This window comes from Caretta caretta, chromosome 6 (genome assembly GCF_965140235.1).
Source record: "Caretta caretta isolate rCarCar2 chromosome 6, rCarCar1.hap1, whole genome shotgun sequence".
Lineage (NCBI taxonomy): Eukaryota > Metazoa > Chordata > Testudines > Cheloniidae > Caretta > Caretta caretta.
Genome location: NC_134211.1, coordinates 61571011 through 61585455, shown reverse-complemented (window position 1 = coordinate 61585455; position 14445 = coordinate 61571011). Strand labels below are relative to the sequence as shown.

The 14445-nt window shown below is 41.2% G+C and overlaps 1 protein-coding gene across 1 annotated transcript; it reads right to left on the bottom strand.

Moving 5' to 3' along the window:
* Positions 1-1204: 1204 nt before the first annotated feature.
* On the bottom strand, positions 1205-14409 carry EIF2S1 (eukaryotic translation initiation factor 2 subunit alpha). The gene is made up of 8 exons (XM_048855337.2): positions 14281-14409; positions 12723-12964; positions 10357-10436; positions 9578-9729; positions 5335-5441; positions 3292-3389; positions 2330-2473; positions 1205-1764 (listed from the first exon to the last, which is right to left on the bottom strand). The coding sequence occupies exons 2-8, from the start codon at positions 12961-12963 to the stop codon at positions 1639-1641; spliced, it is 948 nt and encodes a 315-aa protein (XP_048711294.1). The 5' UTR covers position 12964; positions 14281-14409; the 3' UTR covers positions 1205-1638.
* Positions 14410-14445: the final 36 nt, after the last annotated feature.

Genomic DNA, 14445 nt, shown 5'->3' with positions numbered 1-14445 from the left:
GGTTTTCTGCCTTTAAACTGAAATGCTATAGGTGATTGTTGTACATTAGCTACACCTCCCAATGAGTAATGAGGAGGTAATTTCCCAAGTTAAAAGCTTAACTGGAGTGATACTAGATATCAAGACAATCAGACAAAGAAAACTTGAGTTTGCAGGTCATGTGGGTTGGAGAGCATGTTTTGTAGGGTCTGGTGCCAGGTGGAGGGCCCCATGGCAAGTGTGGTTAGACGATGAGCCTTTCAGGATGGGATACGGAATGGCACACTTCTCAAGGCGGTGAGAAGACTGTGAAACATGGAGGAAGATTGCTGGCCGAGTCCTGTGTCTTGTGTTCACTGTGCTCTATGGTGATTTACACTAAGAGAGAATGTTTGTAAATAGTACCTATAAGGCCCAATCAAGGATCATGGCCCCATTCTGCTAGGCGCTGTACACGCACATAATGGAGCGAGGACAGTCTGTTTCAAACAGCTTGTAAGACAAAAAATAATAGGTGAATACAACAGACAAGGGGTGCATAAGGTATAATAGACAGTGGTCACAGCACACTAGCCACCTAAACATTGTTAAGCATTTTGTAGGCATCACGGCCAAGGTGGGTTCTATAGAGAGATTTAAAAGGAAGATAACATAGCCGTCTTGCAGATTGCTTGGTGGGGGAATCTTGTTTCTCCATCATCCACCTCCAAGAATCTAAAATGGTCACTTCTAGTGTTCACCAGATTTGGGGCTCACATTTCAGTAATCACTGCAAAGTCCCTCTCAGTTCAAGGTTTTTATGTGGCAGCGTCCACTCAGGGACAACCAAGTAAATCTTAGTTTTAAAGTATGAGCAAAGGAAGATGCCAGCAGCTATGTGTTGTGTCATTCTAGTATGCAAACCTCTAGGAGCAAAGTGCAACTATGTATCTTTTCTTCATTAAACTGTATTTATTGAAATGGTAACAAGTTCTGTTCAAAGTGTCCCTTCTGTAAAACAACCCATACAGACAAAAGCAAATGAAACATCATCCACTGAGTCAAGTTTGCATTTATAAAATGTATTAAGAAAAATATTTGGATTTCTTTTAAACTAAGGAGATTATACTTCGTATATATATAACAAACTGCTTCCATTCCAAAAGAAAACTGAAGTCTCACTGCGTCCTTCAATGCCACATTCATAATACTACAGAACATGTGACAAGAAAAAAGAAGCGTGGAGTTAAATATCCCAGAAATTTATTGAATATTTGCTTGAATACATTCTGTGTAGAAATGTTAGGCTCGCTTGGTTTTGGTGCTCCCAGGAAACCTCACTGACAGAGGCACTGACCTGAAACAGTTGCCAATCTGGAGTTGTTAGATATGAAAATGTTAAGCAAAGGTCTACGGTCCCTCCCTGGCCCATTGGATTTGAGTCTACAGTGAAAGAAGGTACCTTCCTTTTGAAGAACTCAATTTGCGCAAGCTGCTATATAAGAGCAAATGATGTTTAAGAGAGTGTTCCACATCTTGGTCTGTTTAAAACATTCAAATACTTTAAGAAAGTATCTGCTTTTGGAGTTTTTGATACTGGAAACTTTCAGTCCAGGGTGTTTGTATCTGGGTGTCTAATTTATCATATATTCTCCTTAACTGGTACTCATCCCAGGAAATTTAGTCTTCAGCTTTAGCTTCCATTTCCTCAGCATCATCATCTCCATCCACTTCAGCATTTTCCCTCTCCAGCCTTTCCAGCTGCCTTGCAAGCTCAGTCTCATCTGTGTCAGTAACCACCTTGGGCTGAAAGGCAGGACACATACATACCATTAACATTTGGTTTTCTTTAACCTCTTTTATATTTTGTGTAAAATATCACCGATAGGAAAGAAAATAAACCAAATTATTCTGCTGGTACTCATCCTAAATGTAGAGCAAGAGATCAAACTGATTCAAATTTATACTATGAAAAACAAAAATACTACTACTTAATATGATTTTGTGACTTTTTATGGTTTCAATATTTTCTGCAGTACTGGAAACAAACACTAGCGTGTTAGTGCAAAACACACCTGGCAGAGAATCTGACTGGAAATGCAAAAAAATTAAACAAACCACTTCTACCTAGCATTTAAAAAGTTTTTAAAAATCTGAGTTTTTATAAACAAAGTTTATCAGGAACACAGGGAAGTATTTTTGGTAAATAAACTTTGTTACTGACAGTTTTGTTTAAGCAGGAACAATATTTGTTCAATACAAAGCAGGTACCACTTATTTTTTGGTAACGGTAGTTTTCCACTGAGATTTCGTCTTCTGCTCTAAAATAATTAGGAAAAATGGAGCATTTTAATACAGAAACAGTTCTCACCTCCATCTGCACATTGAAGACTCCTCTCTTCTCTTCAATCTTTTCTTTAATGACAGCCATGGCTTGGTTGAGAACAGAGAGGCCTTCAGTTCTCTCCAACGTTGTGGTGGTCATCACATAACGAGGAGGAGCTATCAGATTAATCTATAAAAATTGAAGAAAAAAGGCAGATTCAATCATAAAGAAACAGACCACAACAAAAACGGAAGCGACCAATACTGCCCTTTTAAAAATGGATTTGACATATACCACAGTGCAAAGAACATGTATCCATTATTTCTCAAGCAGCATGAACCACTTATGAGAAAACAATTAAGCTTTTGGTTTTAGACGCTTACAGGAGAATGTACAATCTACTTCTCTATATTCATCATTAGTAATTCTTATATAGTGCCTCCAGTGGGAGCTATGATCCACTGAACCTGCGGACACAGCAGGTAAACAAACCACCCCAGCCCACCAGGGGGCTTACCCTGGCAGGCTGTGTGCCAAAGGTTGCCAGTCCCTGTTCTAGCTGCTCCCAGAAGATAAAAGGTGATTCAGGGTCTTTGGGAAATGATTATCCATTAATGTACCCAGTATACTAAAACTGTTTGGACAGAAGACTATGTGATTGACTGGGTGCAGTGACCCCTCTGAAATTCAGCATGAGAACCCAAACCCACTGGGGCTAAAAGATCCCCTCATTTCCCAAGCTGGTCCTTGGAAATAAATACTGCAGGAATATATCCAGGAACAACAGGTGTTAAGAAACAGGGTTTATCTACAACATGGCCTGTCTTGGTTATCCCTGTCAGCTAATTTAACAGAATGGACTCTTTGAGATCCCTTCAGAGACAAAGGAATGACTTGCCCACCTAGCTGGGAAGAGGGTGAGAAATGCACATGATAAATAGGCACCCTGATAAGACACTAAACTACTTCCTGGCACCAGTCACCTGACACAGGTCAGAGTCACTTACTTTAATTGGCATGTTCTCTGTGGAACAGTTCAAACCAGCTCTCAGAGCTTCTTTCACTGCATCAATGCCCTCATAACCATAACAAGCAACTTCAATGTCTAAGACAAAGACAACCCAATTAATGCAAAGAATAATACAATATTCAAAAATCCAATTATAGAACACTGTACAATTATTTCAAGGAAAACTATTTTTTAAAAAAATTAATCACTACTAGTCAGCTCTCAGGACCGCTTCGGTACCCTTTGAAAATGGGATGCCCAGGAAAGTTGCAGTTTCCCTATCTATAAAACGATGAAAATACTTACATAATTTAGAAGAGTTCTTTGATGATTAACAGTCTTATAGAGTGCTTTGAAATTGTAAGATACTGAATAATTAATAAAAATATCGACCGAATTAAGTCAGTAACCATGTAATTTCATTTCATAAAGTGGAAAGAGACTTAGATGCAACTTCAAAATATAAAATATAAAAATATAAAAAAATGATAACAGAAGACTGCAAAATGAAAGCACTGTCAAAAAAGCTCAAATTAAAGGAAATGCCACCTAAAACCCAAGAAATTCTGCCAACATTAATGTTTGAGGCCTGCATCACTGCGAATTTTCATACTATCGTATTAGTTTACAGTAGAAATGATTACCATGTTTTGTTTTGTTTTTTGTCTGTTTGAGGAGGACTCAGAACCATGAAGCTTGCATTTGTTAATTATTACCTGATTAGTCACCAGACAAAGGTTTTTGTATGTCTATATCCATATATAATTGCTGCACAAAGCAGTCATTTGTTGACTACTCTCCCACACAGGTGATTCACAACACTCCACCATTTTTAGTGGTTGCAATCAAATATGGATAACAAAGTAAACATCTTAGTCAGACTCAGACTGATCTCTAAAAGCCCACAGGAAAATTCCTTATTTTCTTACAAGACAGAGTTCAAATCCAACTTAGCCTGTCAAAATAACACAACAGTCTATCGAAACTAAATGAGGGAACATTCATTCTAAGTAATTTTATGACACTCCAGTCAAAGAGCTCTTGTTCTGGGGATTTAATTCAGTATATAAACAGGATTTGGAAATCAAAATCTATGCATCTATGTAAAATCTTAATTTTAATTCATATGGTGCAATGAAGTAACAGCTTTAGGTATTAGCACAAACAGTTTCACTCCCCTGCACTTTGAGCCACCTCCTTCACTTCCCTAAACCCAGATATGGCTTATTCTCGCCACCCCAACCAAAACAATAAAAAACATAATACTGATTGCCCTATAATGCTTTACTAGAGGCATTTTCTACCCCTTTGTGACAGCCTGACATTTGTAACTATCCACTATATTTCGTTGGTAACTGTGCTTGTGGCTTGTTCAATTATTTGGCTGAACAGCCAGATTAATGCTTTTAGCAAAGCACATTGGGCTCAATCATCCTGTCAGGGAAGACATAACAAGCAGCAATGAGCTTAACACGCAGACAGAGAAACTAACATTTTGAGTAATAGGAGAAGCTGTCAAGGGAGGTTGTAAATCATCATCACTAGACAGGTTCAAAGGTGTAATCAATAACAACTGATGAATATTTTAATCAGTCTTTGTGCCAGTTCAAGGGGATGGACTGGATTACTTATCAAGAAGCTGCTTTCAGAGAAGAGGATTCTGTGATTAGCAATACAAACATCAGAAAGAAGCCTATGGAATACTTAAGGAAGGACAGCAATGTTTCTTAGACTGGGCTAGTAGGTCCCCTGTTACAGTGTCATTTCAGCATGCCTTAGCCACAGTCTCTCTCCTCCAAAAAAATATACAAAAGTACCATGGGATTTAGAGGAAGGAGGACACGGACAGTAATCTGAAAGGCATTTTATTCAAGGATAGCCAATTCTGAAACAGCAATTTCATTCAAATATTGTCACTGAGAGGTAGTAATTGTTTTAATTGGGTTTATAATTTTACATTGTGCTTAGTAACTGGATTTCAGTGACTGTGTGTTGTGTATAGGGACTCTGGTCATAAACTTATTGTCCATTTAGGACTCACCAGCTCGGATTTTGACCGCCTGTGGTGTCAGACGTCTATTTATGTTGTCAATCAGAACACGTCTCTCATCTTCTGTCAAATCTAGTCCATCCAGAATTGCAGGGTCTCTGAGTCAAACAAAGCAATGTTAAACATGTTAGCGATCTATAAACAAGATGAGACACAAGTAGCAATATTAACATGTAGTACTACTCCTATAGTGTTATGTATGACAAAGTGATATGCTGGGCAAAGAGAAAGGGGAAGCTTTGTTAAGAAAACATTTAAACAATGGAGAGAAATGAAAACATCCACTTAAAAATACCTTTGCTGTGGACATATTTCTCGATAAGGGAGGAGCACAGTTGCCTCAGCCTTTCATTCAAGTTATGTGGAGGAAATAAGACTGCATGACAAACTCATTTTAATCAAAAGGAAGGAATAACTTCTGTTTGGCATCAAATCTACATTATATTTGCAGTGAAAAATGCAGCCAGCTATATGGAGCTTATACTGCATCCTTTATGCAGAGGAGGCTATGCTATGTGAAAGAGAAACCCTGACACAGAGATTTAAAGTAATGGCTTATTCAAATACCTTAATGTTTTGGTCAGGGGCAAATACTACCCTATAAATGAAAGAGAAAATAAGACTACATAGCCCCCACCCACTCAGTATGGTGCTTTGACTCCCTCTTGTGGTAGATGCACCACACTTGGCTAACAGACATACATCTTTCTAGCTCAGGCACCAGAGGTTGATGCTTTAAGATCCAGAGCTCCGGGGTACAATTGCTGCTGCTGCTGCCCTAGTCAGGGGTGTGGTGTAACAAGTGGTAGCATTTCCTTTTAGTGCTGCTTTGCTCCATTCAGCAAACTACTAAAACAAACAAGCATAGCCCACTTAGATTGTAAGCTCCTTGGGGCAGGAATAGTCTTTTTGTACAGCACCTAGCACAATAGGGGCCTGCTCCATGACTAGGGCAATAATAAAAATACATAATCATGTAACTAATAATAATGGATAAGCTCCTCACAAACAAGTTTTCCCCATTAGACCTCCCCTTGTTATTTCACTGCTGCATAAGAGCAATCTGCTGAGCAAGTCATCCTCTATTGCCTAGGGAGCCAACATCCTGATAGTTCCATTTGCAAGCCCTGATTAGTCACACCAAAAATGAATCGTAGTTCTCTGAAATGCAACACAAGCCCCACCTGTAACACCACTAGCTAGAACGTATTAACTAGAATGCTTTCCACAACAGACTTAATTTTGGACATCATGCTCTGCTATCTTATGATGATCTTTATTGATTTTACATGCAGAAATATAGCATAAGGACACACACGGTCAAACTATAACCAACAGATTTTACGTCATACTGTTTATATCCTGAAAAATATGAATTTATATAGGGTGAATATGGTGCCCTTGTTAAGTCTGAATATCCAGTCTCCTAACTTACAGCCTGATCCTGCACGTACTCCAATTGAGACTTCCACAAAATTCAACAGGCCCTTAATGAGCAGACACTTGGGGGAAGATTTAAGTTATTTAGATGCTTAAAGATACAGATAGGCACCTACTGGGATTTTCAAAAGCACCTAGGCACCAATCTGCATCTTTAGGTGCCTAAATACCTTTAAAAATCTGGCCCTGGGTATGCTATTATGTAAATGGTATATTTGTTTTCAGGGTTAATTTGTCCTTGTACACACCAAGAAACACATGGTGCCACAACCAATCACTTTTCAGTAATCAGAATCACATCAATTATATGTTCAGCCCTTGAAAATGTAAACCAAAATTTGAGTTTATACACTCGAACAGTGCAAAGGTTAAGATTTAAGACTACAGTTGATGAGAATGCTTTCTGCACCTAGTGCATAGAGATGCCAATAACTGTTGTTCCTTCTTTTGTTTTTTTTAAACGTAGTTTGTTTGGAATATATATTCAATTATGCATTTTGGTTGCACAGTTAAACTCTCAAAAAATCACAAAGCGTCAAATTTGCCTGTGGAATCTTAACTCTGGCCTTTCCACATATGCATTAAGATAAATTACATGATTACATACTGACTTCTTAGATACATTTTTTCTTGTAACTCTTAAAAAGTTGTGGGGTGGGTTCCCCAACCCTAATTCTGAAAATTAGATTTGAGTAATGAGTTTTCCAGGTTTAATCCTCAAAACAGCCCTAGTTATATAAAGGACTCCAGGTCAATACCACAGTGTTTGTCTCACAGTATGACAGTGCGCTTTGGGGTCCCTTTTGGAGCAATGTGCCCTGATGTGCCATTAATCAGTGAGCATCCCTTCATTAAACTAAAACTCTTTCTCCATGGGAGACATGTTAAATACCACCCAAAAGCCTTGTTAACTTCAAGTATTGTCAATTGGATTATCTCAAAACACAATATACAGATACAATTTAAGGAGGATTAAAAACCAGTAATAAAAGCCTTGAATCTCCAGGTGGATATAAGAAAACATGCACAGATTGAAATAACCAGTCACAGACACCTAGAGGCAGACTGAAGTTATACTTTTCTAGATTTTGTATTTTAGAATGGGAAGAAAGAAGAGGGGGAAGAATTTTCTGAGAAATCCAATTCTGGTTTGCCAATTGAGCCTTTTATGAAGGCACCATTAAGAGGAACTGCATGTCTTAACAGATCAGTCTTTAAGTGAATGGTCTGTATCTCAGTACAAACTATTTCAACTGATGCACCGCTTCTGCTTCCAGTCCCTTAGATCAGTGTTTCTCAACAACCGGCCCATGGACAAGTGCTGGTCCTGGAGATATCCCTGATACAGTTTAGGAAGGCAGAAAGCCGGTCCCTGGTATCAAAAAAGGTTGAGAACCACTGCCTTAGAGGAATGACAAGCCAACCTCATTGATACATTTGAAAAGAAGGTCTAATCTAACAAACCTCTGGGATTACAGGTAAACATCATCTACTTCAAACAGATTAGTCTCAATACATTTGTATTTCTGTATTACAGGCATATACTTGGGAACACCTAATTGGGAGACAAGTGAAATGAGATCCTGTTGATGCATTAGGGAACCATCTGGCATATATAGTTCCTGAAAGTCATTAACACACACACAAAAAAAAAAGGTTTGCAAGGACTATAGGGCCCTACCAAATTCACATTGCATTTTGGTCAATTTCACTGTCATAGGATTTTAAAAATCGTAAATTCATGATTTCAGCTATCTAAATCTGAAATTTCACATTGCTGTAATTGTAGGGATCCCGACACAAAAACTAGTTGGGGGTGGGAGGGAGGGTGTCACAAGCTTATTGCAGGGGGGTTTGCGGTACTGCTACCCTTATTTCTGCACTGCCGCTGGTGGCGGCGCTGCCTTCAAAGTGGAGCAGCTGGAGCGGCGGCTGCTGGTTGAGAGCCCAGCTCTGAAGGCAGAGCCGCCATCACCAGTAGCGCAGAAGTAAGGATGGCCTGGTATGGTATTGCCACCCTTACTTCTGCACTGCTGCCTGCAGAGCTGGTCGCCCGGCCAATAGCCGCTGGGTGCTCTGGCCACCCAGCTCTGAAGGCAGAGCAGAAGTAAGGGTGGCGGTATTGCGAACCCCCTGCAACTCCCTTTTGGGTCAGGACCCCCAATTTGAGAAACGTTGGTCTCCCCTGTGAAATCTGTATAGAATATGATAAAAGCACCCAAGACCAGATTTCACAGTCTGACGCATTTTTCATGGCTGTGAATTTGGTAGGGCCCTAGCAATGACCACAGAAGAAAACAAGTTAAGGAGGAGTTCAATTTAAGTGAGCTGGAAATTGACAGACACAAAGGCTAAACCCTTTACTTTTTTTTAAAAAAGTATTGTAAGGCTCCTTAATGATGCCATGTTTCCTCCGGACTGGCAGCACTTATAAACCCATTCTTCTGTGGTCAAATACCTTACTCAGAGAGTTCCTCAACAATTCTCCACACCAAAGCAAATTACTTTTAAAAACAGGCCTGTGCAAAGTGACACGCTTGTGGGAGAATACGGCAGAATCCTTGGAATCTAGTTCCCAGTGTTAAAGAGCTCCAATGAGAGCACCACATTGGTGCTGCCTGAAACAGATGTTGGGCAGACAAAAATTGGGAATAGTGAGACTTATTTGACCAGTGTGTGACTAACGCTGCCCGTTGTCCAATGGGCTATGAGGAAAATTTTGATGGCTCTATTCCGAGAAACACTGGTCTACAGCTATGGAACTAAAATAATAAGAGTAAAAAGGTGCCCTTACGAGACTGCATGCTTGAATGCATCATAAGCACCATATCCTGGTCTTTTGTACTTGTCATCAAATACCCAGGCAGTTCTCTGGAACAGACTCTCCAGCTGCTCATCCTTGGTGTATTCCAACACCTCAGCAACATGGCGAAGGATACTGTAAACCTAGGACAAACAACAACAACAACAAAAAAAAAGGAGGGGATGAAGGACCTCAGTGAAGATTATTATTTAAATTGTAATCTCTTCGGCACAGGGATTATCCCCCCTCACTATGTGTTTGTACAGTGCACAATAGAGCTTGCTCTTTGTTGGAGCCTCCAGGTGCTACTGTAATACAAATAGTAAGAGTAAAGAATATTCATATAAGAGGCAGCAATTATAAAGGAGTTATAAACTGAAAGCTTTAGGGTGTTGACACCGTAAGATTTTCCTTACCTGGCATTGCATAGGGCAATTATATGCTATACCCTATACAATTATTCAGTATCTTAAAGTGCTTTATCAACATTAACGTATATTGCACGTGTGTGAGAATGATATTATTTATACCCATTTGAGGAGTGTTATACTGAACAACATGAGTCAGTGACAGAGGTGGAAACAGAACCCAGGAGTCCCAGCTCCCAGTCTAAACCCCAGCCATATATTTCAAAGTATGTTAAAGGAACTAGAACGGCATTTCATTTTCACAACAGTTCAGCTCTCTGTGGTTTTCTTGGCATGGAGCGAGTTGGAAATGTACGTGGTTGGAAGTCAGCAAAGTAATGTAAAGCACAGACACGAACTTACAGTTTTTGATTTGGTGAATTTGTCTTCACATTTGATTGCCTCCTCTGGGGAAACTCTTCTTTTTGACAAGTCAATGTAACCTAACAGGAAGCAAAACATTTTGAAAGATTCAGTTTCAGTGTACAGAATACAAACACTTCGCTTACATTAGTGACAAATGCTCCGAGCCTTACGCATCAGGCACTGAGATCAGTTACAAGCTAAGCAGAACTTCCAGAATAATTTAATCAGAGATGAATAACAAAGATTGAACCTGTTTTAGCAGATTAAAATTTGTTCTTTGGACTGTAAATCAACTTAAAACAGCTACCTTTCACATCACCAACATTTTTAAAATACTGCTTCTATTTAAGAGCATTTGCCCCAAAATTCAGTACAAGTTTCTCCTTATGCTCTACTTCAGCGATTAACTAGCCACTACTATTCCAAGAACTGTGCACATTCTTCGCAACAATGATGCCGGCACACACAAAAGTAAATAAAAGGGATACTTTTGGTAGCATTTCACAAGAAACCATTTGAAGTTGGCAGTCTTGGTAGTTTAGATGGGTATGACTCTACAGCAGTGGTTCTTAACCTGGGGTGCATGCACCCCTTGGGAGTGCGAGATGGCCTTTCTGGGGGTGCGAAACATGCTGGTTTTTTTAGAAGATAAATCATCGAAATCACAAATTCAGTACAGGCATGTAAGTACAACTACTTTGTTTCATCAAACCTAAGTATTTATTAACATTATACATTTTTTAACAATTACTATAATATACAAATAGGTTTAAAGAACTGACCTACTTCAACGATTTTTGATAATAGTGCAAGAACATATTTTGAGAACCAAAGAGGTGCACGCTGCAGTAAACGTTAAGAATCACTGCTCTACAGTATCATAGCCAAGATCTGGGCTCAATTTCTGCTGCAGTTCCTTGATCACATCTATGTAAGAAATGAGAGCACAGCATGCTCAGATACTACAGGTAGGCAGGTCTTCCAATGCTTAATCCTGTCTGATTAAGCAGCAGCACTGATGGGTTCCAAATGGCATCCCAACTAGTCCATCTCAGGAGTTCCTCTCAGGGTTCAATAAGAGAGGCAGATGACCCCAAGAGAGCTTTTTTAAAAGGAGGACGAAATCTGTAAAGGTAAAAAGTATCCTTCAGTGCAGCTTCTTTCATCTGGAACAGACTTTCTGCATCTCTCCAACTCATTTCAAATCTCATCTGAAAATGTTTCTTCTCCCTTATTAACCCTCTCAATTTCTCTCTGCTGTTATCCGTGATTCAATTCCGATAAATATTTTAGGAATACATTTTATATGTAAGACTATACTGGGGTGGCCAAACTATGGCTCACGAGCCACATGCAGCTCTTTTACAGTTCAAGTGCGGCTTGTGAAGCCCCTCGCCCCTTCTCCACTGGGGGGGTGGGGGGAAGGAGGAGAGTGGGGAGAAGAAAACATGCTTTACAGAAGAGAACACTGCTTTACAGTGGCATCGTGGGGTAGCGACTGAAGCCCCAAGCCCTGGCAAGTGTGCCCCAACTCTCAAACTTCTGAAGATCGTCCTATATGGTTCAGAGCGTCAGTAAGTTTGGCCACCCTTGGACTATACAAATGAAACAACTGTATTTTCCGGTTTCTAAAAGAGGATGCTTGTGTGTTTCATTAACTACTGAGACAGGTCCGAACACAGATGTGGCACTGTTATCTGCGAATACTGAGGGGACTGCTTGTATGCTGTATCCTATACCAAATGCATTAAAAGAACTTTCAACTTGTAATGCTAATTATTCAAAAGTCAGGAAATACCAAAGTTAAGGGTGCCTATGCAACCTTACCTCTACCCATGTGTGTATGCATTATATGATGGAGAATAGTTACATGATCATATAATATTGTGTACACATTGCCTCTGCCTTATTTGGTGCACAGGATGGACTGTGTGGTGTGAATGAGGAAATTGTTCATTATTTATGTTTATTCTCACTGCACCAGTAGTATCGATGGTCACCGTTTTCCTCACTCTATATCAACAAGCAGAAGCACTACTGAACTTTCAAAAGAAAATGCCACTTCACTATGGCTTGTTGACCAAGCATAAACTTTAGAAGTCTTAAGGCCTGATCCTGCAGATCCTCCTTCATATGACTCCTCCTCTCTCCTACAAGCAGTCCCTCTGAAGCCAACAGGACTACTTGCCTGAGTAAGGATAACACACAAGGACAGCAGCTTGCAGCATCAGGCCTTACTTTGTGCCACTATATATTTAAAAAACCAATTACAAATTCAAAGAGTAGCTAGGGTCCCAGGTTTTACAGCATTGCTTTTTACAGTTACAATCAGAAGTGTCATTCCACCTACTTTCCCAACATACCTTTCTCTTTGTCGACCCTTATGACCACAACACACTCATTCCTGCCTATGCGGATGAGTTTGTTTATGGAGCGGATACGTCTCCTGGATAGTTCACTAAGAAGAATCATGCCTTCAATGTTGTTGTATTCCAGTAGGCTGACATAAGCTCCCATTTCAGCAATGGATCGAACATTGACCATCACTACATCTTCCACCTCTGGAAATTTATGCTGGTAGAATCTACAGCTTAGTCCAGGCATACTGTGATTTGAGTAAAAGAAGCAGAGATTATTATTCATCTCACTGCACTGGCCACCACTAATCCACTGTTGTGGCAAATACTTTGAGATTTCAACTGCAGGTGGAGGACAAAGAAAAATGTTTCCTTGTTTGTCCACAATTTGAAATTGTGCACCAACTAGCTCATGATTTCATAAACTTTGGCATGTAGAACTTATGCTTAAGTACTAGTAACACTCATTAAGCCTTACAAATTATTAACAACTTTAATATTAAACTATATCAAGCCCTTTACCTATCCGGTCATCAATTGCCAGGAAATGTCCAACCAAAAGGGTTTTGGCCATTCCATTAAAAATTGATAGCTATGTTAGGAGAATAAGAACAGCTGGTGCAAAGAAAGCCTAAGTAAGGCACGGTGATGCTGATCGGAGAGGGAAATACCAAGAACCAGCTGGGACTCTTTCGTCTCCTTCCCTTGAAGGCAATCAGCAGCAAGACAGCACCAAGACCCTATTAGAATCCTCACTAAAACAAAATGATCGGCATCACTGGAAAAGAAAATGCTTTCTACTACCTCTAGCTTGCTAGGAAACTTTGCTTCTTCTTCCTGTATGAAAAGCCACACGTTTGTCACCTCTAAGCTTAATTACCATAACTCAGTGTACTAGCCTGAATATTTAATGCCATGCAGAATGCAGCGGGCCAAGCCTCTGTGAGGACACCAGGCCTGGGTCTGTAGCCAGTAGCTCTCATTCTGTTTCAATTGTCAGTTCAAAGCTTTGGTCCTGATCCTGAAAGCTATCCATGGGTCAGGACCCAGCTATATCAGGCTTCCGCTCACGACCTCCCTTGAGGAAGGCGGCAACACAAGAACAGGAACAAGCCAGCAGAGGGTCAACGGGCAAGACGACCCAGCGACAGGAGAAAGAAAGGCAGAAAGCCTAAAGCTGGCGAGACATTTTCATTCGGCAAAACGCACTCGTGAGCCTCGCTAGTCTGTGCGGAGACAGCGCCAGCGCTTCCCGCAGCAGCGGCGCACAGAAACCGAGAGCCGGACTCCCGGATGCCCCGCACCGGTGGGCCCTGGTGCCCCGCCGCCAGCCCCTGCACCGGCCTACGAGGAGCCAGCGCCGCCCGCAGGCTCGGGACAGAGGCCGGCCGCAGCGGGCTCCTGGCAGCCGCTTCCCCCGTCACTGCGCCCCGCACGCAGGCTCTGGCGGGGCCGCCCCGGCCTGCTCGTCTCGGACGACGCAGTGTCGCCGCCAGCTCCACGGGCCCGGCCCGGGCACCGGGGATACGCTCCGAGGAGAGGGAGACTCCGGCGACCGCGTTACCTGCTCGGTATCCGGGTCCCGCTCTCTGCTCCGGGGGTCTCGCTTTAGTTCCTCCCTGTCCGCCGCAGCGTGCGCCTGGCCTCCACCGCACTGCGCAGCCGCGAACCCGCCCCTTCTCACCTCACACAGCGCGTGAGACCTGTCGTGCTCGCGCGAGATTCCATA

Coding starts and splice junctions, on each gene's coding strand:
- EIF2S1 (XM_048855337.2), bottom strand. CDS start 12,963: ATGCCTGGACTAAGCTGTAGATTCTACCAGCATAAATTTCCAGAGGTG. Junction 10,437..12,722: donor AAGGGTCGACAAAGAGAAAG/GTATGTTGGGAA, acceptor GCTTCCTGTTAG/GTTACATTGACTTGTCAAAA. Junction 5,442..9,577: donor GCATTCAAGCATGCAGTCTC/GTAAGGGCACCT, acceptor TGTTTGACTCAG/AGACCCTGCAATTCTGGATG.